The sequence below is a fragment of the Rattus rattus genome, chromosome 1 (genome assembly GCF_011064425.1).
Source record: "Rattus rattus isolate New Zealand chromosome 1, Rrattus_CSIRO_v1, whole genome shotgun sequence".
In the NCBI taxonomy this organism is placed as follows: domain Eukaryota; kingdom Metazoa; phylum Chordata; class Mammalia; order Rodentia; family Muridae; genus Rattus; species Rattus rattus.
The window spans coordinates 22,213,324-22,237,063 of record NC_046154.1 but is presented as its reverse complement, the minus strand read 5'-3'; the positions used below and the strand labels follow the sequence as shown (position 1 = coordinate 22,237,063).

General features: G+C 46.1%; 1 protein-coding gene across 1 annotated transcript; it reads right to left on the bottom strand.

The window, feature by feature from the left end:
• Positions 1–6,416: 6,416 nt before the first annotated feature.
• Positions 6,417–23,228, bottom strand: Eloa (elongin A). Its single transcript, XM_032896162.1, has 11 exons — positions 23,069–23,228; positions 16,840–16,896; positions 15,312–15,418; positions 12,806–13,985; positions 12,234–12,348; positions 11,617–11,772; positions 11,417–11,514; positions 10,731–10,911; positions 10,002–10,113; positions 9,203–9,381; positions 6,417–8,674 (listed from the first exon to the last, which is right to left on the bottom strand). Exons 1-11 carry the CDS (start codon positions 23,141–23,143, stop codon positions 8,613–8,615), a joined length of 2,322 nt encoding a protein of 773 aa, XP_032752053.1. The 5' UTR covers positions 23,144–23,228; the 3' UTR covers positions 6,417–8,612.
• Between the last annotated feature and the right edge of the window lie 512 nt (positions 23,229–23,740).

Sequence of the window (23,740 nt, the reverse complement as noted above, 5' to 3'; positions counted from 1 at the left end):
CAAGCGCTCTACCACTGAGCTAAATCCCCAGCCCCACCACTGGAGTTCTTATGTCTCCAGCCGGTACTGCATGGCTTCTGGGGGACAAGAACCATATCTCCTTAACCAGTAATGGAGGGACAGTCGCTCCCTCAGGCATGGGATGAGCAACTTCCCAGCCCTGACCGTTGGCCCTGCAGGCAAGAGCTACAGCACAGCACACTGCTGCAAACTCCCTACAGTAGTTCTCTAATTTTTTTTGATTTTTAAAAATCTTATGATGACTGTCACCCATGGCTGCCGCCCCGGAAGTCCTGCAAGCCGGAGAAAAAGCCCTGCAAACTCCTAGGTGCTTTAGATGCTGGGAACGTTTATGCGCTCGAGAATCTATACCCTACGGCTCGTTAGGATCTCTGGTGACTGTGACTGGACTTGGAAGGTTCTTGGTGACCAGTAGCATGAGAAGATCATGTGATGTTGGAGAAGGAGGATTTCTCCTAGTGACTTTAGGATGCCAGTTCCACTGTAGGTATCATTTTGCTAAGCAGAGGACCCAAGAAAGAATTGCCAGAGAAGGAACAAGACATAGGGTTTTTAAAGGAAAGCACCCACCTTGATCCTGAAAGAAAGACGAAAGGGCCTTAACAGCAGCCGAGCAGGAGTTGGGGATTTAGCTCAGTGGTAGAGCTTGCCTAGGAAGCGCAAGGCCCTGGGTTCGGTCCCCAGCAGCTGAGCAATTCTAAACCCAAACAGAACTGCTCCTTGTGAATCAACCATACATTTAAAACCTCAGGGAGGCTGGAGAGATGGCTCAGGGGTTAAGAGCACTGACTGCTCTTCCAGAGGTCATGAGTTCAATTCCCAGCAACCACATGGTGGCTCACAACCATCTGTAATGGGATCTGATGCCCTCTTCTGGTGTGTCTGAGGACAGCTATAGTGTACTTACATACATCAAATAAATAAATAAATAAATCTTAAAAAAAACCTCAGGGGTTGGGGATTTGGCTCAGTGGTAGAGCGCTTGCCTAGGAAGCGCAAGGTCCTGGGTTCGGTCCCCAGCCCCGAAAAAAAAAAAAAAAAAAAAAAAAAAAAAAAAAAAAAAAACCTCAGAAAAAAAAAATAATGATAACAACAACAACAATAACAACAACAATAATAATAATGTTAGATATGGTGTCATGTAGCCAGGCTGGCCTGAATTTCTGAGGGCTGGGATCACAAGCTCGAACCACCGCACCAGGCTTACACTTCTCTTCTGAGACAGTGAGTAGCCTCTCCACAAAGCAAAGCTGTCATGACCCACTTACCTCTGAATGCCCTGCCCCCTAACTCGGTCAAGCTGGGTTTTAGGATTTCAGCTTTAGAACTAGTGGGGGAGGGGAAGAGGACACATTCAGGCCAAAACCCTTGTATTGCTTTAAAAAAAAAATATATTCTCTCATGTATTACATCTGACTGCAGTTTCTCCTCCCCCCCTCCTCTATCCCTCGCCTCCTCTATCCCTCGCCTCCTCCCTCCCCCATCCTCTTCCCTGTTTCCCTTCAGAAAAGAGCAGGCCCCTCCCAGGGATATCACCAAACATGGCTATCAAATTACAATAAGATTAGGTACCTCCCCCATATTAAGGCAGGACAAGGCAACCCAGTAGGAAGACAAGGGTCCCAAAAGCCGAGTCAGAGACAATCCTGCCCCTGCTGTCTCTGTTAGGAGTCCCACAGAAACACACACACACATACATATATGTATATATATACATATATACACACACATATATATACACACATAGTGTATATATGTGTGTGTGTATATGTATATGTATATGTATATATGTGTGTGTGAATGAGAGAGGCCCAGTGTAGTTATCACAGAAAAGGAGCCTCAGTTGTGGAAATGCCTCTATGAGACCCAGCTATTTCTCAATTAGTGATCAAGGGGAGAGGACCCAGCCCCTTGTGGGTGATGCCATCCCTGGGCTGGTAGTCCTGGGTTCTATAAGAAAGCAAGCTGAGGGGTTGGGGATTTGGCTCAGTGGTAGAGTGCTTGCCTAGCAAGCACAAAGCCCTGGTTTCGGGTTCGGTTCCCAGCTCCAAAAAAAAAAAAAAAAAAAAAAAAAAAAAAAAAAAACCAAAGAAAGCAAGCTGAGCAAGCCAGGGGAAGCAAGTCAGTAAGAAACATCCCTCCATGGCCTCTGCATCAGCTCCTGCTTCCTGACCTGCTTGAGTTCCAGTCCTGACTTCCTTTGGTGATGAACTCAACGTGGAAGTGTAAGCTGAATAAACCCTTTCCTCCCCAACCTGCTTCTTGGTCATAATGTTTGTGCAGAAATAGAAACTCTGACTAAGACACCCAGGTTAGACCCAAACAGGCTCCCTGAGTGTTACTTCTGTCTCAGGCGTTGCTTACTGTTTAAAATGTGCACTCTGGATGCAGGGCGTGTGAGAGAAGTGTGGGATGCCTGAAGTCATTAGTTTTTGAAGAACACTTAGACCGTAGTTGTGACAGAAAGGGGAGTCCAGTGGATTTTGAAGATGAACTGTGATATTTCTCTACTTAAATAGTTAGGGAGACTCAAGGAAAGGAGAAACTCTGAGATGGCTGGAACCTAGAAGGTACCAAGCCACATAGAGGATTCTGTCAGGCATCATACAACAGAAATTAATTCTCAGATCTGTGCAGTACTGGTCTAGACTTGGCCATAGGAAAACATCTCACACTCTCCCCCAAACTTTAATGTTATATAATGGCTACTGGAGTTTCTGTCACTTGCCCTCAAGAGATGGCAGGAATGATCTCCGGTGGATTGACGTCCCAAAAAAATCATGGTGCAATCCAAGATTTATAGATGAAGATTTCAAAGGAGAAGTTAAAGTTATGGCCTATGTAAAAAGAGAGATGCAATTTAATGTGGGTGATAAGATTATTCAGTTGTGTGCTGGAGAGATGGCTCAGTGGTTAAGAGCACTGACTGCTCTTCCAGAGGTCCTGAGTTCAATTCCCAGTAACCACATGGTGGCTCACAACCAACTGTAATGAGGTCGATGCCCTCTTCTGATGTGTCTGAAGACAGATACAGTGTACTTATATAGAATAAATAAATCTTTAAAAAACAAAAAGATTATTCAGCTGCAACTGTTTCCCTCTATCAAAGGCAAAGTTGCTCCAGTAGTAAGAGCAGGAGGGTTTGGAAGGACTGGAAAATGTGAGTTATGGCAAACAGTAGTTAATGATCAGAGGCCAAAATTAAAATTTCAAGTAGATGGTATTGCAACGGGAAGTTTGGTGGAATCAGGAATTGACGTAGCTATCATTTAACAACAATGCTGGAATTCAAAATGGCCACTTCAAAAGGTTTATATAGTTTCTAAGAATTGGAAAGTTGTCTCAGACAAAACAAAGTGTGTGGTGGGTTAAATGTGTAGGACCAAAAGGCCGACTAGGAAAGGTAATACTTTATATGGCTGGCGTAGTCATGAATTTATGTGGACGGGGTCTTTTACGATAGTGGGGTGCTCGGGTTAGTACGTCTGAAATCCCACAGACAGCCAATGATGAGATAGGGAGTGAAATCATAGCTGCTCCTGGGGAAAGCACTGATAAATGTCATTAAAAACAATCCCAGGCTGTGCCAACTGTCCAAATACAGGACATCACTGGGATTGAGTTTTCAAATGTATGAGGAGCCGCTGCTGTAATATCAACAGCGCTACCCTTAAAACGGCTGACTGAGAAATCTGTGTGGGTGTAGCAACGGCCCTTAACTAAAGAAAAACTACAGGCATTTGAGCATCTGGTGCAAGAGCAGCTGGAGGCTCAACATACAGAAGAGATTACCAGCTTATAGAATGCCCCTGTATCTGTTATCAAAATGCAGTCAGGAAGATGGAGGATGCTGACAGATTTAAGAGTGTTGTGGAGGTTTGACTGGGTTTGGCCCCCATAGATTCATGTGTTTGAATGCTTGGCCGTAGGGCGTGGCACTTTTAGGAGGAAGTGTGTCACTATGTAGGTGGGCTTTGAGGTCTCCTGTGCTAAGGCTTCACTGTGGAAGACAGTTTCTTCCTGGCTGCCTTTAAATCAAGATGGAGAACTCTCGGCTCCTACAGCACCAAGTCTGTCTGTGTGCTGCCTGCTTCTCACTATGATGAGAATGGATGGGACTGCGCAAACTGTAAGCCGGCCCCAGTTAAATGTTGCTAAGTGTTGCCTCAACCATGGTGTGCCCTAACACAATGGTGAATAGAGTAATTCAACCAACGGGTCCTTCACAACCTAAAATGCCTTTACCTAAGCCATGTCCTAGGATAGCAATTGATTTAAGAAACTGCCTTTTTTTACTATCTCCTTGCAAGAGCAAGTTAGGGAAAGGTTTGCTTTCATAGTACCTACTTTTAAGAATGCTCAACCTGTTAAAAGATATCAGTGGAAAGTTCTTCCATAGGGAAGGTTAAATAGTCCACCTTTATGTCAACATTTTGTGCAACAACTGCTAGGAATGATTGACCCGACCCATTATAACTACATGGGTAATGCTTTGTTGGCTCATTCTGATGCAGACACTTTAGATAAAATATTTAGAATTCTGCCATGATGGGGTTTACGAATGGCTTCTGAAAAACTACGAGAGGATATTCTATTCACTATTTAGGTTATAAAAAGTCAACAACAACAACAAAAAATTCAGCCACAAAAGGTAGAGATCAGAGAACAGTTGCAAACTCTTATTTTTTTTCTTTTTTTCGGAGCTGGGGACCGAACCCAGGGCCTTGAGCTTGCTAGGCAAGCGCTCTACCACTGAGCTAAATCCTCAACCCCTGCAAACTCTTTTTAAGATTTATTTTATGTGTATGAGTGCTCTATCTGCATGGACACCTACCTACGTGCATGCTAGAAGAGGGCACCAGATCCCATTACAGATGGTCATGAGCCACCATGTGGTTGCTGGGATTTGAACTCAGGACCTCTGGAAGAGCAGTCAGTGCTCTTAACCTCTGAGCCATCTCTCCAGCCCCCCAGGAAAATGTTTTTAATCCCAGAGTGGGGTGGGGTTGCTTCAGATTGCTCGCAGTAGCTATGATTTGACTCATACTCTGGGGAGGTGGGGGGTAGGGGTGAATTTTCCAACTGCAGATAGTTTTTGCAATTGTGGGACATTTAGAATTCTGGGAACTTTTCAGAGGATATGGGTTGTTGGTTGCTGTTGGTCATAGTTTTTAAGTAGTTTTGTGCCAAGGAACAATAACAAGAATTTAGGCATCTTGATGGTGAAGATCTAACTTGCCCCAGGATTCATCGCCCCAGTCAGCAGGAAGTAGTCTAAAAATGACATCACCTATTTCTGACCCCTGCCATTATTCAGTTAGGGGGTTGAAAGGGTGGAAGGAAGACAGTGAAGGGTGAAAGAACCAACATAGTATCAAAAGACAAGCTACAGAGGTACATGGTTGTAATCACAGCCTTCATGAGGCTGAGGCAGGAGGATCACTCAAAGCTTAAGGCCAATCTGAACTATATAATTGTTTCATCCTCCACCAAATATGGCTGACTACCTAGGATGCATGTGAGAACCGAGTACTTCAAGACCAAGGTTGTTTTATGCGAAGTCTGCCCTGGCAGATATAAGCAGGGTTGCAGTTGAGCAAATGCTAAAAATTTGTGCAGCTCAGCCAGGGCCAATATGGCCGGTTCTGACCAAATTGTCATCTCAGGATGCCAAGGGAAAAGTGAGGCTATCACACCTGTGAGGAGAGACTAAGAGCCAGAGGGGCTCAAATCTTTGTAGTTCAAGAGCCTGAGTTTCAAATCTTTCCATTCTGCCCCTTGAAGCTATTCAACACGGCTATGCTACCTACGTCTGAGTCACAGTTGCTAACAGACGCGGTTACTAACCCAGGCCTTCCAAGAACCACAAGAGACAATGGAACAACACAGGCCCTCAACAACTGCTCCTTACACTCGAGTGCCCTTGTTTTTGTTTTGTTGTTTTTTGTGGGGGGAGGAGTGTTGTCTCTCAAATTCCTCTCTGGCTCCACTCTGCTCTAGGTAGAAACGTCAACCTTTTAAGGCTCGGCCTATTAGAAGCAAGTACAGTCCTGAGTGAATGTGTATTGTTTAACGTGAACAAGACAATGTCAGAAACATGAATGCATCAGAATCAGGGAATCTTCCTTTGGTCCCAGTGTGAATATTGACCATATATAGAAAATGTCCACCTTGTCCCCCTGAAGATGTTTGCTACCTTAAGACTGAACTTGTCTCCTGGTTCAGATGCTTGCCACAAAGCTCGCCTCCACATTCAGCGGTACACCAAGAAGATGCTGAACTTCCAGGGCGCGTCGGCAGCTCCGTCAGTGTGAACACAGCCCCGAGACTAAAGAGCAGGCATCTAGTGCTTGGTATCTCTTCCCTTACAAGATGAGGAAGAAAGGCTCAGCAGGTAGAAGTTTTTTGCTTTTTATTTAGACATGGGATTTTTGTTTTTGTATAACTTATCTAATTAAAATATTCATCTTGTAGTTACCACAAAAAAGTAACATAGAAAATTGTATTTACATTTTGGGACCAAAATACAAACGCAGAGCGGGATGGCGCTCACTCCTGCCCTCCTGCCTCAAAGCAGAGAAAGCAAGCCCCCGAGAGCCCTGTGACACCAAGGACCGCAAAGGGCTAGTCCATCACGTGTGATCTGTATGTAGTGTAGCACAGAAAAAATTGCACGAGTCTTCACAAATGTGACCAATATTTGAACATGACTGTGTCTGCTTTGTGGCCATTGTGCATGGGGTGAGGGGCTGTGGGGACAGCTGCCTCCTGGGCCCCTCACTGTTTTCACCAGTCATATCCCTGACGCAGACACTCTTGAAAGGGTAGAAAATCTGGCTCTAAGTAAACTGGGTGCCTCAGAAATCTTTGTGCCAAACCGGATGCTGACACTGGGTAAATGTGTGTCCTTTCTTCCCCTAGGCCTACAAACTCCTAAGGGGAATTAAATCATCCACAACCAAATCCACAACAGGAGAATCGGCAAAGGGAAATCTGGGAAACACAGCTAAGGCATAAATCTGAGGTGGTCAACACCTAGAGAGGGGCTGTTCTAGACAGCGGGGCCTGGCTCCTAGTACAGATGTCCCTTTGAGTTCAGCTAAGAGACCTGATGTTAGACTTTGAGGTCAGGCTGAGAAAGCTGGTATGGTGAAACAAGCAACCAAGAGAAATTTGTTTTACTTAGCAGTACCTGTGTCCCAAGGCAACTGGGACCCAGCATAGCAAAGCACAGTAAGGCTGTGGGGGTTGGGAGGGGTGGGGCGGGGCAGGGCGTTAGCTTTAGTTGTGCAGGTTCGTGTGCTGCCTTGGAGGCTTCGTTAGCCTGAGGTCTCGAGGGTAGGTGCACTGGCCCAGTTTAGCAGGCTGGCCCCTCAAGTTCATAGTGTATTTCACCCGGTTCATAACCAAGTGAGTCCTGCTCTGTTTTCTGACAGCAAGGAAGGAGCTGGCACTGTCCTCCTAGCTCTGACCTTGCCCGCATGTCATCTAGAAACTGACTGGCTGGGACCAGGGCGACCATCTACCCTTCGGCAGGTGGCCCATCCCTAACTCTGGCCAACACTCAGAAGGCGGAGGCTTCACAGAGTTCTCTGCTGGCTGCAGTGCACTGCTGCTCCTCCGGCCACGTCAGCACCTTTCCTGTCCAACACGAGCAAGCTTCACAGCACTGCAATGCTCTAAACCACTCACTCCTGGTAGGAATTCATAGAGAACAAGGAAATAAAGTGCTGGCTTTTCAAACCCCCCAACCACATCAGAGCTACAAAAGCCCTGTCATGTGTGTTTCCCCACAGTGCAGGGAGAGACAAAATAAGGAAGGGTCTGTGTGTCTGTGTATCTGTCTGTGTGTAAAATACTGAACCAGAAACTAAAATTATAAAACTGCTGAGGTCCTACATCAGTTCATCTCTTAGGCTCTGTCCTCCAGTGAGCTGGAAAATGGGGGAGAGTAGTATGCTTTGAAGATGATGCAAACGGCCTTCCTTAACAAATCTACTGAAGAAAAGTGCCCGCCAAGGAACAGTGGGGGTTTCAGCAGGGAGGCTCCCCTGGAGGACAGGCATTCTGGCACTCACTCACTCCTGGCCCTGCATCTGGGTTTGGAGCGACACACTGGCTCTGAAGGACCAGTGTCTACTCAGAAGAGCTGACTAGGACAAGAATGGCTTTCGCTAGGCTCATCTAACTTTAATAAAGGACCTGGAAAGTAAAGGGCTAAATATAGTGGACCAAAGAGAAAATAAAATAAAATAAAAACCCCTGGGGGTATTATAAATACATCTGGGGGCAATATTTATTCATTAAAACTATGTCTTATAGTTTACAAAGATGCTAATTAGCAACAAAAGTATAACTGATCTTAAAGTCCTCAGTAAGACTGAGGCTCATACTGTCTTCAGAAATCTGAAGTGTGCTACAAGCAGGGTGCAGGGCTGAGGCACAGAGGGGGACACCTGGAACTGTGCAGGAGTCAGAGGCCAAAAGTTCCACAGAGCAAAAGATACGGGTCTTCTGTGGACATCCTCTTCTCCCGTCCCCATAGTCCCTGTAGTCCTGCTTCCAGACTCAACCTCCAAGGCAAGTCCTGTTTATCGTCGGGAAAATCTGTTCTTGAATGCTTTAATGGTCTTGGCCATCATCGGGGCAATTTCTGTGAAGAAAAAGGAGACAGTTGCTTCAGATTGGAGGCAGGACAGACATATGCCACTGTAGTTCATAGCAAAGCCAGGCTAAGTTTGTTTTCCCTGGCTGTGTATCTCACCTCCATGTACAAATAGACTAACTAGCAGGAACTGTCTGAAAAGTTGCCAGAGAAACCCCATCCTAAGGCAGACCCCGTAGGCCCAGAACCACCAGCATCTCTTACACCACAGCTTTTGAAGACTGGCTGCTGTGCTCATGGATGGCTCAAGAGACAAATCAGTCAGAAGTCTTTGCTGACTTTGGGGGCCATAATGCAGACAATTTAACTTTGTAACATACACACACACACACACACACACACACACAATAGTATCCAGAGCCTCCAGCCCCCCAGAGCAATGGGTCTCAGGATGAGCTAATAAGCATGAACACCTGAGGAGGGCCAGTCTGACTTGGCTGGTGTTCTTTGTCCAGATAACGTCTGTGTCAAGATTCCCCACCAGCCCACAGCCCTGCTCCCACCAAAGTTGCTTACTCTTCACAGCTGGTTTCCTGGGATCATAGGAAACAGAGCTGCTGGCCACAGGAGCTAAGTGGGCACTGCTGGTACTGGGCCCTTCGTAGGCCAGCTCCTCAGGACTTGAGTGGAAGCTGCTGCTGCTGTTGCTGGCAGGAACATGGCTGCTTCCTGTTGTATATGGTGCTGGCTTAATCCTGAAACACGGAACAAAGCTGATAATTAGCTGGAACACAGCACACAATCTAACAGAGCTGTTGCTGGGTGACTGGGTGACTGGGTGACTCCGCTGTGGCTCTGTGCGGTGGCCTGGTACACTGAGTCCTGGTGAAGATTCAGATACAGCTGTCAGCCCTTTACTGAGAGTGACAATCACACTAAGCTTTTCCTGTTAAAATGTCAGTCTATTATTTGGAAATGCTCACATGCCCTAAAAAAAAATGTAGTCACCCTGGAAATTTGTTTTGCTTTGGTATGTATGTGTATGCAGATGTGGGGACCGTGGGCAGAGATGTTCATGTGGAGGCCAAGCCGACCTTGTGTGTCATTTCTCAGGAGCCACCTAATTACGAGATAGAGTCTCTTGCTGAGACGGAGCCCGCCCTGCAGGGTCAGGTCCTGTTCTCTACAGGAGCACACATGTAAGAAAGGGAAATGCTCCACCTAAGCAATGAGCCGGGACACGAAGGCAGAGGGAAAGTGCACATCCAGGAATCATTCAGGAACGCACTCTCCAATGCCTGACGCCACCACAAAGTCAGGCACTTCCTGCCCCCAGCTCCCTTTCAGGGTAACGACCACGCAGCAGAGATCTTGCCTGACTTTCTCAGGGACAGCTGCTCCCCCGGTTCCAAACTTCTCCTGCCTCCGTCGAACATCTCTCGGTGGCTTGGCCACAGAGTTCACAAAGGCCATCTTTGCTTGTCGTCCTGAGTAGAAATACAAAACATCAATGTTTACCTTCATGTCAAAGGCACTGCTCCCAATCTGAGAGTCTAGAGCAGTGGTTCTCAACTTTCCTAATGCTATGACATTTAATACAGTTCCTCATGTTGTGGTGACCCAACCATAAAATTATTATTATTTTTTTAAAGATTTATTTATTTTATGTGAGTACACTGTAGCTGTCTTCAGACACACCAGAACGGGACATCGGATCCCATTACAGATGGTTGTGAGCCACCATGTGGCTTCTGGGAATTGAACTCAGGACCTCTGGAAGAGCAGTCAGTGCTCTTAACCTCTGAGCCATCTCTCCAGATCACCCATAAAGTTATTTTTTATGGCTACTTCCTAACTGTAATTTTGCTACTGTTGTGAATGGTAATGTAAATTTGTGTGTTTTCCTCAAACTAGGGTTCTAGGCAACCAGTGAAATGTTTTTTGAACGCCTCAAAGGAGTCACAACCCAGAGACCACTGGTCTAGAGTCTTCTAGAGCTCCAAACTAGGGCTCCTCAGGTCCTGTGAACCCAATCTCTGAGCAGCCAGAGGCAGGGGACACAGCCCCACCTGGATGCCCTTGCCCAACCCCACACTTCCTGTACCTTTTGGCTTATTGGCGTGTGCAGACCGGATGTTGTTTGTGAGCAGGCGCAGCCGCTGCTCTCGGGCGTCCTGAAGCCTCAGGTACATCTCCCTCCAAGACTCATACTCCTCTGGTCTTTCTTCCTTAAAGTCTCGGTGACAGTGAACTTTCCACAACTGATCTGTTTCCTCAATTAATACCTGGAACCAGGACCAAGACTTCTATACAACTTTCCCACACATCTCTCCATTACCTACCCATGACCCAATGCCTAAGGTGTGGGAGAGGGAGGGGGATGTGGTAGCAGTAGTTACAGAACCACACTACTGGGAAGAAGGCAATCACTAGACAGATAGCAGGAAGCAGGCGTAGTTGCTCACGCCTTTACTCCCAGCACCCGAGAGGGAGAGATAGGTGGGTTTCTAAGTATGAAGGGTAGCCTGGTCTACACAGTGACTTCCAGGAGAACCAAACTCTGTCTTGAAAAAAACCAAAACCAAAAAAATAGCCAAACAATCAAAACAAAAAGGCTCCCAGGAGCAGACACAAAAAGTATGCTTGTGTAAAGGTCGAGACGTGCAAACCAAACATGCCCAGAACAGTGATTTGCCCTCTGACCTGCCCTTCGGCCAAGGCAATCCAGAGACAAAGCTACCTTTGGAAAAAGAGCCAGGAAGGTACGCCATTCCCATTTAGGGCACTCACATGATTGCATTCCTCTATTCGGTAGAGCTGATCGGGTGTGCACCTCTCCAAGACAGGTTCAAGAACAGAATAGGGGACTCCTCCCACTTCAAAGATGGCTGCAGAGAAACCAGAGGTGAGAAGGTGAGTGCTGAATGGCAGCCAAGCTCCCAGTGACAAAGTCCCAGGACAGTAGCATAATCGAGAGATCGGTGACTCACAGTCAATATTATTCTTAAGCACCCGGATACACTGCTGGTGCAAGGTCATCATTTTGGGGAGATAGGCACACTTGGAACCTGAATACACCTGCATCTTAGAATTCATTCTGCGTCCTGTGAACCCAGCTTCTTCTTCTTCCTGGGGTGAAGAGAAAGCTGTAGAAAGAAGAAAACCAGCAAATCACAAAAGATCTCCAGCCCATGGTGAAGAGCCCCCACACGGCAGCCCACCACTTTCTTTTTTTTTTTTTTTTTTTTTTTTTTCGAGCTGGGGACTGAACCCAGGGCCTTGTGCTTGCTAGGCAAGGGCTCTACCACTGAGCTAAATCCCCAACCCCGGCCCACCACTTTCTAACTCCGGCAGCAAGGGCTCCAACAGCCTCCTCTAGGGACCTCCTTGGGCGCACACACTCTTGGTGAACAGACATAGATGCCTGCGAGACACAATGCAGGCAAACTAAAAATATAATCTTTAAACCTAGCACTTGGGAGGCAGAGACAGGTGAATCTGACTTCAAAGCCAGCCTGTTCTACAAAGTGAGTTCTAAGGCTACACAATTTTGAAACAGACCCTGTTTCAAAAAAATGAAAATAAATGAAAAGATGTCCAAAATTACCTTTTCGCTTTGGCTGAAAGGAGGAGATCAACTCGAGGGAGGGAAGGGGACGATAGTTGGTTTGTATGGCGGGCAAGGGGATGTCTGGCAATGCTGGCAGCACATCAGTAGGGACCTGCAAGAGAGAGTGCAGAGCCCACCCTGTGAACCCAGCTTTCTTCCCTGCAGTCGGCTAACCAAGCATACCATACAGGCAAGCAGGTCAAGGAGAGGGAGCTACAAGTCACCCATGACACCACTTAGGGTCACTGAAATTAAATGCTGATAGGGCAAAAAAAGTCTTAGAAAATTGTGAGGCGCTAAGAAGTAAATGTAGGGTCTCATACATTCTCAGTGAGTACTGTACTACTGAGCTTCCTCCCTAGCCCGGAATAAAGCTTATCCTGGCACTGTCCACCTTAATTGCTAGCACAGCTGAGAATATTAATAACGATCAAAACTCAACCAGTTGAATGGCAGCAGGACAGTGGCCTGGCGGGTTGTACGGTAAAGAAATTATATGGCAGCAGCGACCTGGCAGGCGGGCTTTCCACACTTGGCAGGCAGGCAGGAGAGACAGAGCAGTCAGTTACCTTTCTAGGCCTCGTGGGTTCGGCTCCAGCTGGCTGCAACTTGTCTGACTTGTTTTCATTCGCCTTGGGTAATTTCTGAGCCGAGTTCAAGTTTTTACTAGTGCTTTTAGAGTCCTTCTTTTTAAGTCCTTTTTCTCCAAGTGCTGTACCGGAAGTTTTCACAACCTTCTTCTTTTTCTTGCGGGGCTGGTCATAGCTGAGGTATGACTCAAACGACATGGTGGGCTGCTCAAACTCATCATCCATGTCCGTCTCTTCTACTTTAGGGAGTGAGCCTGGTGACTTTCGATCCGAGTTAGTTCTTACTTTCCCCTCCTGAGCCTTCAGGTTGTTGGGAACTTTATCCTTGGCTCTGGGTAATGGGTCTCCTGTCCCTCGTCCTGAGTCCACGCTATCTACACTCTGCTTGTTTTTGTCAGACTTGATTTTCTCGGAGTCCTTGTGTTTGGGCTTTTTAAAGTGGTTGTCTGAAGCAACATCTAAGGCAGGTGACAACTTCTTCTTGAGGCTGTTGCCTTCTCTGTCCTTCTCTTTCTTGACAACACTGGAGGGCAGCTTCTCCTTGGCACTGTCCTCTGAGAGTAGCCTTCGGCTCTCCTCTTTGGAAGAGGCTTTGTGTGACTTCTCTCTGCCCATGACAGAGCTCTTCTCATCCCCCCTGGCATCCACAGGGCGTTTCTCCTTGTGGGAAGATTTGTGTGGCTTGTTTTGGCTAACAGCCCCTTTCCCTTGGTGCTCACCCAGGTGACTAACCCCTAGTCTGTCCTGAAAGGTATTACTGTGGACTTTCCCAGGCTTCGGGTGTGAGACGATGGGCTCCTGGTCCATCTCTGGGGACCTAGAGAGGTCTGTATACATTTGATGGGGACTTGAAGGTGGAGGAGATTGAACATGACCATAGTCAGACGACTCGGGGTCTGAAGAATATGGTGGTGACACTTTGTGACACCTCTTCCTTTCATCTCTCCTCTCGTGACCGTGAGCCACTTTGTGAGGCCTTTCAAGCTCAGGAAGTTTTCTGTGCTTTTTCTGTCTGTGCTCAGGGCTGTAGGACTGGCTGCCTGAGGCTTGCCAGCTTTCCTGGTAGTTCCCCTCCGCCTCCTCCTCCTGCTGGGGAACATCTCGGGGACGCTTGCGGGAATTGCTCTTCTCAAACTCCTGATCCTCAGCCTCATTGTTTCTAGAACAAAAGCCAGAGCAGAAGCAGGTCTCAGCATTAGCCTCTTCCAAGTCTCAGACCTGACCTCAGCCATGGAGGCACAGGCTCCATCCCAACACTTGGGTGGTGGGTCAGGAACTCAGATGCTCAAGGCAGTTCATCCTCTGCTACAAAGCAAGTTCAAGGCCAATGGGCTACAGAAGACCCTGCCTCACCACGAAACAAAACAAGGACCAGGCCACAAGTGCCGGCTCACACCTATAATCCCAGTACCAAGGAGGCTGATAGGACTGTTGAGGAATCAGATGTTCAAGGTCACCACGTTACAGAGCATGTTCAAGGCTGGATTAGATTGAGTCACAGAATGAGACCATGTTTTAAAAGAAGATGTTAAGGCCAGTCTGACAGCTCAAAAGATAATACTTGTCATGCAAGCCTCAAGATCTGAGTCCAGGGGATTTAGCTCAGTGGTAGAGTGCTTGCCTAGCAAGGGCAAGGCCCTGGGTTCAGTCCCCAGCTCCGAAAAAAAGAAAAAGAAAAAAAAAGATCTGAGTCCAATCCATGGTGGCAGAAGAAAACCATTTCTTAAAAACTATCCTCTGATCTCTGAGCACAGGTCCAGCCACTTCCACCCTTAGTATGCTTGCTAAGTGAGAGAATCTGTGCTCAGTCCTCAACATACCTGTGCTCAAAAAACACCCAACAAAATGTTAATGTTTCTCATTAAAAAAAAAAAAAAAAAAAAAAAATTGTACCCTGGCATGTTGGCCCATTTCTTTAATTCCAGCACTCACAGGCATAGGCAGGCAGATCTCTGAGTTCAAGGCCAGCCTGGTCTTGAGTTCCAATGTGGCTATAGTAAGAGACCTTGTCCCAAAAACCAAAACCAACCAGCCAAAAAAATTTAAGAAAAAAATATGTTTGCATTTTTACATATTTATTTCAATGAGAAGCCTGCACTATACACACATGGAGGCCAGAGGACAACCTTTAGGAGCCAGAGCTCTCCTTTCACCACATATGTTGCAAGATCAGTAGTTAATAGCATTGACTGCTCTTCCAGAGGTCCTGAGTTCAAATCCCAGCAACCACATGGTGGCTCACAACCATCTGTAATGAGATATGATGCCCTCTTCTGGTGTGTCGGAAGACAGCTGCAGTGTACTCATATATAATAAAATAAATAATAAATAAATAAATAAATCTATCTTTAAAAAAAGAGAAAATTTATTCTTGATACTTTATCATATATTCTACAATAACCTACAATATAGTGGGTTGTTTTTAAAATTGAGGTAACACAGTTTGACATGTGAAGCAGAATAAGCAGAGAAGAAATGTTCTCACCGTTCCACTGGAACCAGCTTCTTCCACTGGGCAACCAGGTCTCTGGCAAAGTTTCCCACTTGCTCATGTTTCCGAAAGCTGTTCACTGTTTTCCCCACCCCAGTCTCCTACAAATGTAACACAGGAATTTATTGAGGATTCTGAGCCTAAAGGCATGATTTTCTACAGAAGTAAAACTTCCTGTTGGAGAAAAGCAACAAATACATACTCCTCTAATAAAACACCCAAGCTTTATGCTAAGTTACTTTGTAGTCTATGTTCAGATGTCTGACACAAAGTAACGAAGCCCACAGGTTTAGAGAAGGTCATCAGAACAGGCCAGAACCACAGACCGTAACAAGGAGGGATAGGGTTTGATGCAGCATGCTTTCCCTGAGTCAGTGAAGTTCTCATCATAACCCTTAAGGAAGGAAGGAATCAGCCTAAAGCCATGGAAATTTGGGTTTGTTTGTTTGTTTGTTTGTTTGTTTGTTTGTTTTTGAAAAGACTGGGTTCAGTATGTATACCAGGCTGGCCTTGGACTCAGACTCACCTACAAAGGCATACACAACCATGCCAGCCTAGAAGTTTCCTAGAATTAGAATCTATGACTAGTAGATACAAAGCCAATATTCTTTTCATGTATTAAACTTTGTAAAAGATTTATGCTTCTGTGCGTGTGTGTGTGTGTGTGTGTGTGTGTGTGTGTGTGTGTGTGTGTGTGCCCACGCATACGTACATACATAGGTACATAATTAAGTATAGGCCATGTGTGAGCAGCTGTCTCAGAGGTCAACTGGAGTTAACTAAAGGCAGCTATAAGCTGCCTGACAATGCTGAAACTGAATTGGAATTCTTTGGAAGATTAGTAAGCACTCAAACACTCGCCTATCTCTCATGCACCTCACGTATTTACATTTTGAATTGAGGGATAGAGTGACAACTTTGCAGCACCCACATCAGGTAGCTCCCAATTGCCTACAACTGCAATTTGAGAGAATCTGAGGTCCTAATGTTCTCTTTGGGCATTTAAATACTCAAAGTCGCACTGGTACACACATGTAAGTAAAAGAATAAATCTTTATATTCTGAACTAAAATTTTTGAACCAAAATTCAAGTAACAGGAACTAGTCACACAGCTTAGCTGAGGGTACTTGTCTGTCATGCATAACGCCCTGAGCTTCTTCCACAGCATGCCTGCCTACCTTGTCACATGACATAAAATCCACCATTTTAAAGTACAGTGATTCCTGTACTTTACCTTCATACTTACCTCCTCATAATTCCTCATACTTCCCACCACCTAACTCTAGAACATAAAATAAACCCTGTTCCTTCCAATCCCCAAGCCCTAACAACCACACATCCCTTTTCTGCCCATGGATTAGCCCATTCTGGACATTCCATATAACAGAATCATACACTATGCAGTGTTTTGTATCTGCCTTCTTTCACTTGTAAAGCCTATCCTCGAAGTCTCCCTCTATCCTCTCTCAGTGAGAAACATTTGCATCAGTACAGTCACATAATACAGCTAAAAATTCTTACCACAAGAATGTCTACTGTAATAGGTAAGACGGAAAGTTTCTTCAAATATTTCAATAGCTGCAGAGAGAATGAAACAAGTATTAATTTCCATAGTCGTACGGACCTTCTCTGAGGCAGATGATACCATGTGCTTGATGGTGAGACATTTGGAGTGATGCTCTTCATAGTAACAACTATGGGTGCTATTTGTTATCTTAGGTATGAAGAAAGGCCTTGTTACTAGCCCAAGACATTCACTTTAGTCTATATGGTTTTAGAGTCTCGGCTTTCTTTAGTGACTTTTTAAAACTGTGTGTGTTGTATACTCGTGTGTGTCTGTGGAGCACAGGACAACTACCACCATGTTGGGCATGGCACTGCACGCCATTAATCCAAGCACTGTTTAGGTGAGGGGAGGTGGCCGGCCTCATCTAAACTGGGACCCAGTCTCAAAAAACCCAACAATCAGTACCACAATCACTGGCCTGGAACTCACCAGTTAGGCTAAGTTCACTGATCAGTGAGTTCCGGGGCAGCTCTGTCTCTGCCTCTCCAACACTGGAATTACAAAAGGGTGACACCAGCACAGCATTTCTACACAGGTACAGGGGATCAAACTTAGGTCCTAACTCTTCTGAAACAAGCATGTTACCAAATGAGCTACATCTCCCAAGCCCTCTTTTGCAGCTTTTGGGGTTTCCTGTTTATAGTACTAGACATTGAACCTAGAGCTTAACTATGCTAACAAGTGCTCTATTGCCAAGCCAGAACCTAGCCTTCTTATGTTTAGAGACAGCCTCACTAGCTTACTCAGGCTTGGCCTCGACTTTTAAACTTCCTGCCTTAGCCTCTGGAACAGCAGGGTTACAGGACTATGTCACCAAGCCTGTCTAGATTACGGTTTTTTTTCTTTTTAGAAATTTATTTATTTTATGTATGTGAGTACAGTTGCTGTCTTCACACACACCAGAAGAGGGCATCGGATCCCCACTAGAGACAGTTGTGAGCCACCACGTGGTTGCTGGGAATTGAACTCAGGACCTCTGGAAGAGCAGTCAGTGCTCTTACCCACTGGGTCATTTCTCAAGCCCAGATTATGTGTCTTTAACTACTTTCTTCTCCAAGGGTAAAGAAGAAACAGAGAAGTGAATTAAAACTCACTAAATGGGACTGAGGAAATGGCTCATTGGCTGCTCTTCCAGAGGACCTGTATTTGTTTGACTTCCAACCCTCACACGGAGGCTCAAATCATCTGTAACTCTAGTTCCAGGGGATCCAATGCTCTCTTCTAGCCTCCAAGGGCACCAGGTATGCATGAAGTGCAGACATTCATGCAAACAAAACATCCATACGCAAAGTAAATAAATAATGTTAAAAACCCTTACTAACTTGCCTGGCATGGTGACTAATGTCTATAATCCCAGCATTTAGGAAACTGAGGTAGAAGGATCACCCTGAGTTCAAAGGTCCTCTGGGTTTTAAAAAGGGAGATCCCACCCCCTGCCCACAAAAACAAAACAAAAACCAATCAAACACTGCCATCAGCAACTATCAGTTTGCAGAGGACTGTGAAAGGTAACAAGTTTAGAGAAATTATCTACAGACTTGATACATCTAAAGTAGAACAAGGATTCCACAGGAGAAAAGGACCTACAAACCTCCTGAAAGGCTAGTGTTTAAGGAAGTCTTCAACACAAAAGGGAAGTCAAGACCAATCTGAGTTCCTGAAGTCAGAGCTTTGCTGTTAATAATGATCAAACATTTCTGGGTAGATCACAAAGATTTGGGTTTGTCCATTTCCTTTCTAAAGTCTTTAAAACTAGGTCAAAACTGGTGGAGCAGAGCTCAAGATGGAGTGACAGACAGGTCGTCTCAGCTTCTTGCCTGATCATGTGAAAGTCAGTAACCTCCCTGAACCTTAGTTACTTCATCTGCAAATCAAAACCAGTGTCTCCATTTGCTGCCAGCTGTAGGATTCATTGGGACAAACCGGGTGCAGTGCTTAGTCATGGTGTCTGCAACACCATAAAAGTTAAACATGTTCATCCCTAATCGTTTCATTCAGCCAATACCTCCTTCCATGCCCTACCCTGGATCCTGGACCAGACACTGCTCAGGCAACTCCTACTTAATTTCCAATGTATGTCAGGATTGGCTAAGCCTTTTTCTAAGAATGGGTATGTGATACAAACACTTTCCACACGTGGGAGTGTGGTAAAGTACAGCGGTGTAAAACAGACAACGGAGCCAGCTGTGGTACTATGCCCTCGTAAACCCAGCCCTCAAAGTCTGATGCCAGCCTGGGCTACACATTGTAGGCCACAGTACATGGCAATTCCTCACTCGAAAGCAAAAACATGGAGCTGGAGAGATGGGTCAGTGGTTAAGAACACTTGTTGCTCTTCCAGAGAATCCAAGTTCAGTTCCCAGACCATCTGGCAGTCACAGCCATCTGTTACACCAGCTTTAGAGTACCTGATGCCCTCTACTGGCTTCTAGGGGCACCCACATACATGTGTACAAACTATCAGGAGATTGGAGCTATTTGGTTATATGCATATACAACATATATGCATAACTATTTCAATTTTTAAATTCAAAACAGGGCTCAAGAGATGGCCCAGTGGCTAAGAGCACTGGTTACTCTTGCAGAGGACCTGGGTTCAGTTCCCAGAACCCTTATGGTGGCTCACAGCTGTCTGTAACCCCAGTTCTACCTGACCTAATGCCCTCTTCTGACCTCCATGGGCATCAGGCATGCATCTGGTAAACATACGTACATGCAGGTAAAACTCATAAAAAATGGGGGCTGGAGAGATGGCTCAGTGGTTAAGAGCACCGACTGCTCTTCCTGAGGTCCTGAGTTCAAATCCCAGCAACCACATGGTGGCTCACAACCATCTGTAATGAGATCTGATGCCTTCTTCTGGTGTGTCTGAAGGCAGCTACAGTGTACTCATACAATAAAATAAAATCTTAAAAAATATATTTAAAAAAAAACTCATAAAAAATAAAACAACTTTTTTAAAAAACCAACATAAAACAAAATAGGTAACTGTTGCCCTCACATTTAAATATTAGACAGTAAGACTCGTTCTATGTAGCCCAGGCTGTAATCGTCATATTACTACAAGGTGGAGCAACAAGTATGTTTTTCTGGTCATTCTACTTCTATAATTACTTAACATGGTCTCTAGGCAGAGCAACTGGATCACAGGTGACAATCTTGTTTGACTGGGAATAAGAGGCCCAGTGGTGTATCTGGGGAATATGAAACTTAATGGAGTAAAAATGATACTTAAACTCTCCATTTCCTCTATGATCCAACCCAGGAACATATGCAAAGGCTAATGCTAACAACATTTTCTCAAAGGGAAATCTGGAGTTGCTGGAAAGAGTTAAAATGGGTGGTTCTCCTCTCCCCGAGAAGGGGACATTTATATACCATCCACTCTGCTTGTCTCATTTGACCCTGTGTAGTGTGTACTGTTCTCCTATTTTACTGATACTGAACCTGGGTCCAGGGAGGTTCCATACTTGCCAAAAAAGCCAAGAAACAGCTAACACCACTGTCCTTAGAAGGAAAGCAAGGAACACCTAACTCATGCACCTCGGAGGAAAGAAGAAAGCAGGAACTCTTCCTCAGCACCATGCTACCTAACAGCTTACAGTTAATGTGACAAAGGAGCTCACAAGGACAGTTACAGGACCAACGACACAGCCAACATAGAGGAATGGAGTCAGAAGTCAAAGAGGATGTGCTTTGCACTAACTGGCAAAGTGAGTGCTGCCTGTTGCTTACCTTTGCAGACACAATGAAAACTCTTGAAATTTTCAAGAGTTCAGTTCGTAATTCAGCTCAATATAAGAAAAAGACTTCACCATCCCCTGTTTTCAGTAAATTCCAAGAATGAACGAAGCAATAAGAAGCAGAAAGTACTATGGAAGTACTTTCAAGTAGATGGAAACTTGTATTGTTACCCCAAAGTTTCATCCATAAAGCCAGCAAACACTAACAGATGACAGAAATAACAAAAGTTTGCACAGTCCCATGCATAGGAATCTCAGGTTCTCCTGCCCACTGCTTCCAGCCTTGGAGCTAACCAGTTCCTAACAGTGACTGCCTCATTCTCCATCTACAACCAATCTGTGTGCTTCAGTTTTCACACTCAAAACCTAATAAATTGGACTGCTAACTTTATCCATCACGAAAATTGTTTCCAATCCAATGATAGGACCAAAAACTAAGTCATCTCCCAGTACTTTCTCTAACAAGTAAGCCTAGCTAGAGCTTGGAATGAATGTAGAGTGAATACACAGCTAATTTACACTTAAAACACCAAAATCCAATAGCAGGGGTCCCAAAAAACACAGGTGTGGAATCAGCCTTTTGGCTAATAATGGTCTGGAAGCAAGATTTGGTTGCAAATTCAATACTGCTCTATAATCATCTTGCCACTTCAAGAACCTGTGAGAGCTTGCTGTGTTAAAAGGAGGTTAGAAAGTCAGTGTGCCGGCTTGCAATTTTCTCTCTGCAGTCAGCGTGTTTCTGAATATCAACGTTTCAGGTCCTTTGCACAGGGGTCTCTCAACATTTTCCTCACCTCCATATTGCTCTCTTCACAACACATTCAGTTCTCTCTCCCTAGTGGGTACAGAAGCCAGGAGCTCACTAAGCTGCTACTGAACTATATCCCTTGCCCCAAGGTAATTTTCTATCTGGGAAATGAAAAGCCAAATAGGGCTGTCAGTGGCAGAGGGCTTGCCTACTAGTGTTAGCCTACTAGTGTTAGCCTACGAGTCCCCGCCAACACCACAAGAACTACAATCAAATACAACAACAAACTAAATTCCCTTTGAAAAACTTATTAGGAGTTTAAGAAAATTTACTTAAACCTTTTCTACCCTGAAATTTCATGCACAAATAGACCATTCCAAAATTTAAATTCTGAGAAAAAAAAAAAACCTACAGATATTACACGGAGGATTTTTATTTTTTTAATCTGCTGGGGGAAACGACCAAATGAGGGTGGTTACTTTAAGGTCAGTCACAAGTCTTATAGTGTTCAGGAAGGCAATCTGGTACTTAGAAATAATGACCATTTATTAAATGCCCACAAAGGGTTATTGTAAAAAGAAACTTGTAAATATGTCTGACTGAAGGTCCCCCAAGGCCTCCATAGAAAGGAAAACACAAGACAATTGAAACATTTACGTTTTTGGTGATTTATAACACAGCTTCAGAAGAAGTGTATCTCTGAGCTGAATGGGGGTGGCCTGGAGGTGAGAGGTAGTGTGAAACCTTCAAAACCAGAGAACCCTCTCCGTGACCACTACGAACAAGAGTGAATGGGGTCCTGGACTGGAAATTCTGAAAGATGGCGATTAACACAGAGAGCACCTGGGGCCAGCTGGTATTTCAGGAAGAAACTAGAGAAGAGACAGGCTGAGCAGAGAACTCCCCCAAAGTCCAGAGCTGGTGCTGGATAGGAACCTAGATTGCATGTGTAAGTCTGCTTGCTGCCTCCCTCCATTACTTCCTCTTTTACTCAGCTCGCTGGACACTTCACCTTTTAGGAACTTCAGGCCCAAGCTAGAATGCTGACAAGCAATGTCACACCCGTCGGTGTTTTCGGCCAGAGACTTCAGTGAAAATGATCCTAACTCCCACCATACCCTCTCCTAGAGCAGGGAGAAGCCTGGTCACCTGGGGACCAGGAGGAGATACAATGTATTTAAGATAACAGTTTCTAAAAAGAAGCAACAAAGTAGTGAAGTGCAATTAAACATGGTTCCTCATCACACCCTGCTCCCACCTTCCAGTATGTCAGAGTGGTGTAACACGCTCACGCCCTCACCAGGCACCCGAGTTCCAGGCGCAGAGCTCAAAAACCCAAGGCGTTCCCCGTTTTCTCGTTAAAGGACAGGGGAAAGAACAGGGGTCCTGGAGCCGGCGAGCGGCACAGTCGCAGGACCCCCAACCAGCGGACAGAGTCGCTCGGCTGGGACGGGCAAACAGCTGGCGCGACTGCCCGAACCCCGGAGAGCGCCGAAAGGGCCGGCCGCCCCTCGAGTGCTCAGCACACAGTCGGGGGGCGCCCGCCGGCGGCGAACTCCTCGCTGCCCCGCGCCGCTCCGTGGGGCCTGGCTTCGGGTCTGAGGAGAACCCCATCTCACCCAGCCCGCGACCGTTACAGGGCCCGCGCCGCGCCCAACGCCCGCCCGCGCCGCCCACCCGCCCGCTGCTTACCTTCTTGGGGTCCGGGTTCGCAGCCAGGCGCGCCTGCAGCTTCTCCACAACTTGGAGCGCCGACTCCGCCGCCATCGCTGTCACTGGCGCGGCCTCCTCGCCGGAACTGGGCTCGCGTAGCGTCCTCGGGCCGCAACTCCGCCCTCCGTGAGGCCCCGGCGGAGACGGAAGCGCGAATGGTCCCTTCCGGGCCTCCGCTGGGGGGCGTGTGGGGACGGCCCCAGGACCGGCCCCCGCGCCGGACCACGCCCCCAACATACGGCGACCAAGTCACAGCACAGCTCAGGTCACGCCCCCGACACGCCCAGCCCAGAACCACGCAACCAGCCACGCCCCCAAGGCCTTCTGCGTCCCGCGAAGGTTCTGTAATCTGAAAGACAAAACTCTGGCTTTACACTTCGCTCACTGCCCTCCCAGTCATACTGTCATTTACACCTGAGGGTGGTGTCAGTGCTCAGGGTTTGAAGTGGCCCCAGTGACTATCCTGAGATCCTTGGAATGGAAGGAAAGAACTGACTCAGGTAAATTATCTGACTTCCACCTGCAAGCTGTGACACACCCACACAACAAAGAAACATGTAATTTTAAAGTAACTTAACGGTATTGTAATTTTGGGAGAGCAACCCAGGCTGTCTGGCTTCAAGGCAATTTGAAACACTGGAAATAAAAATA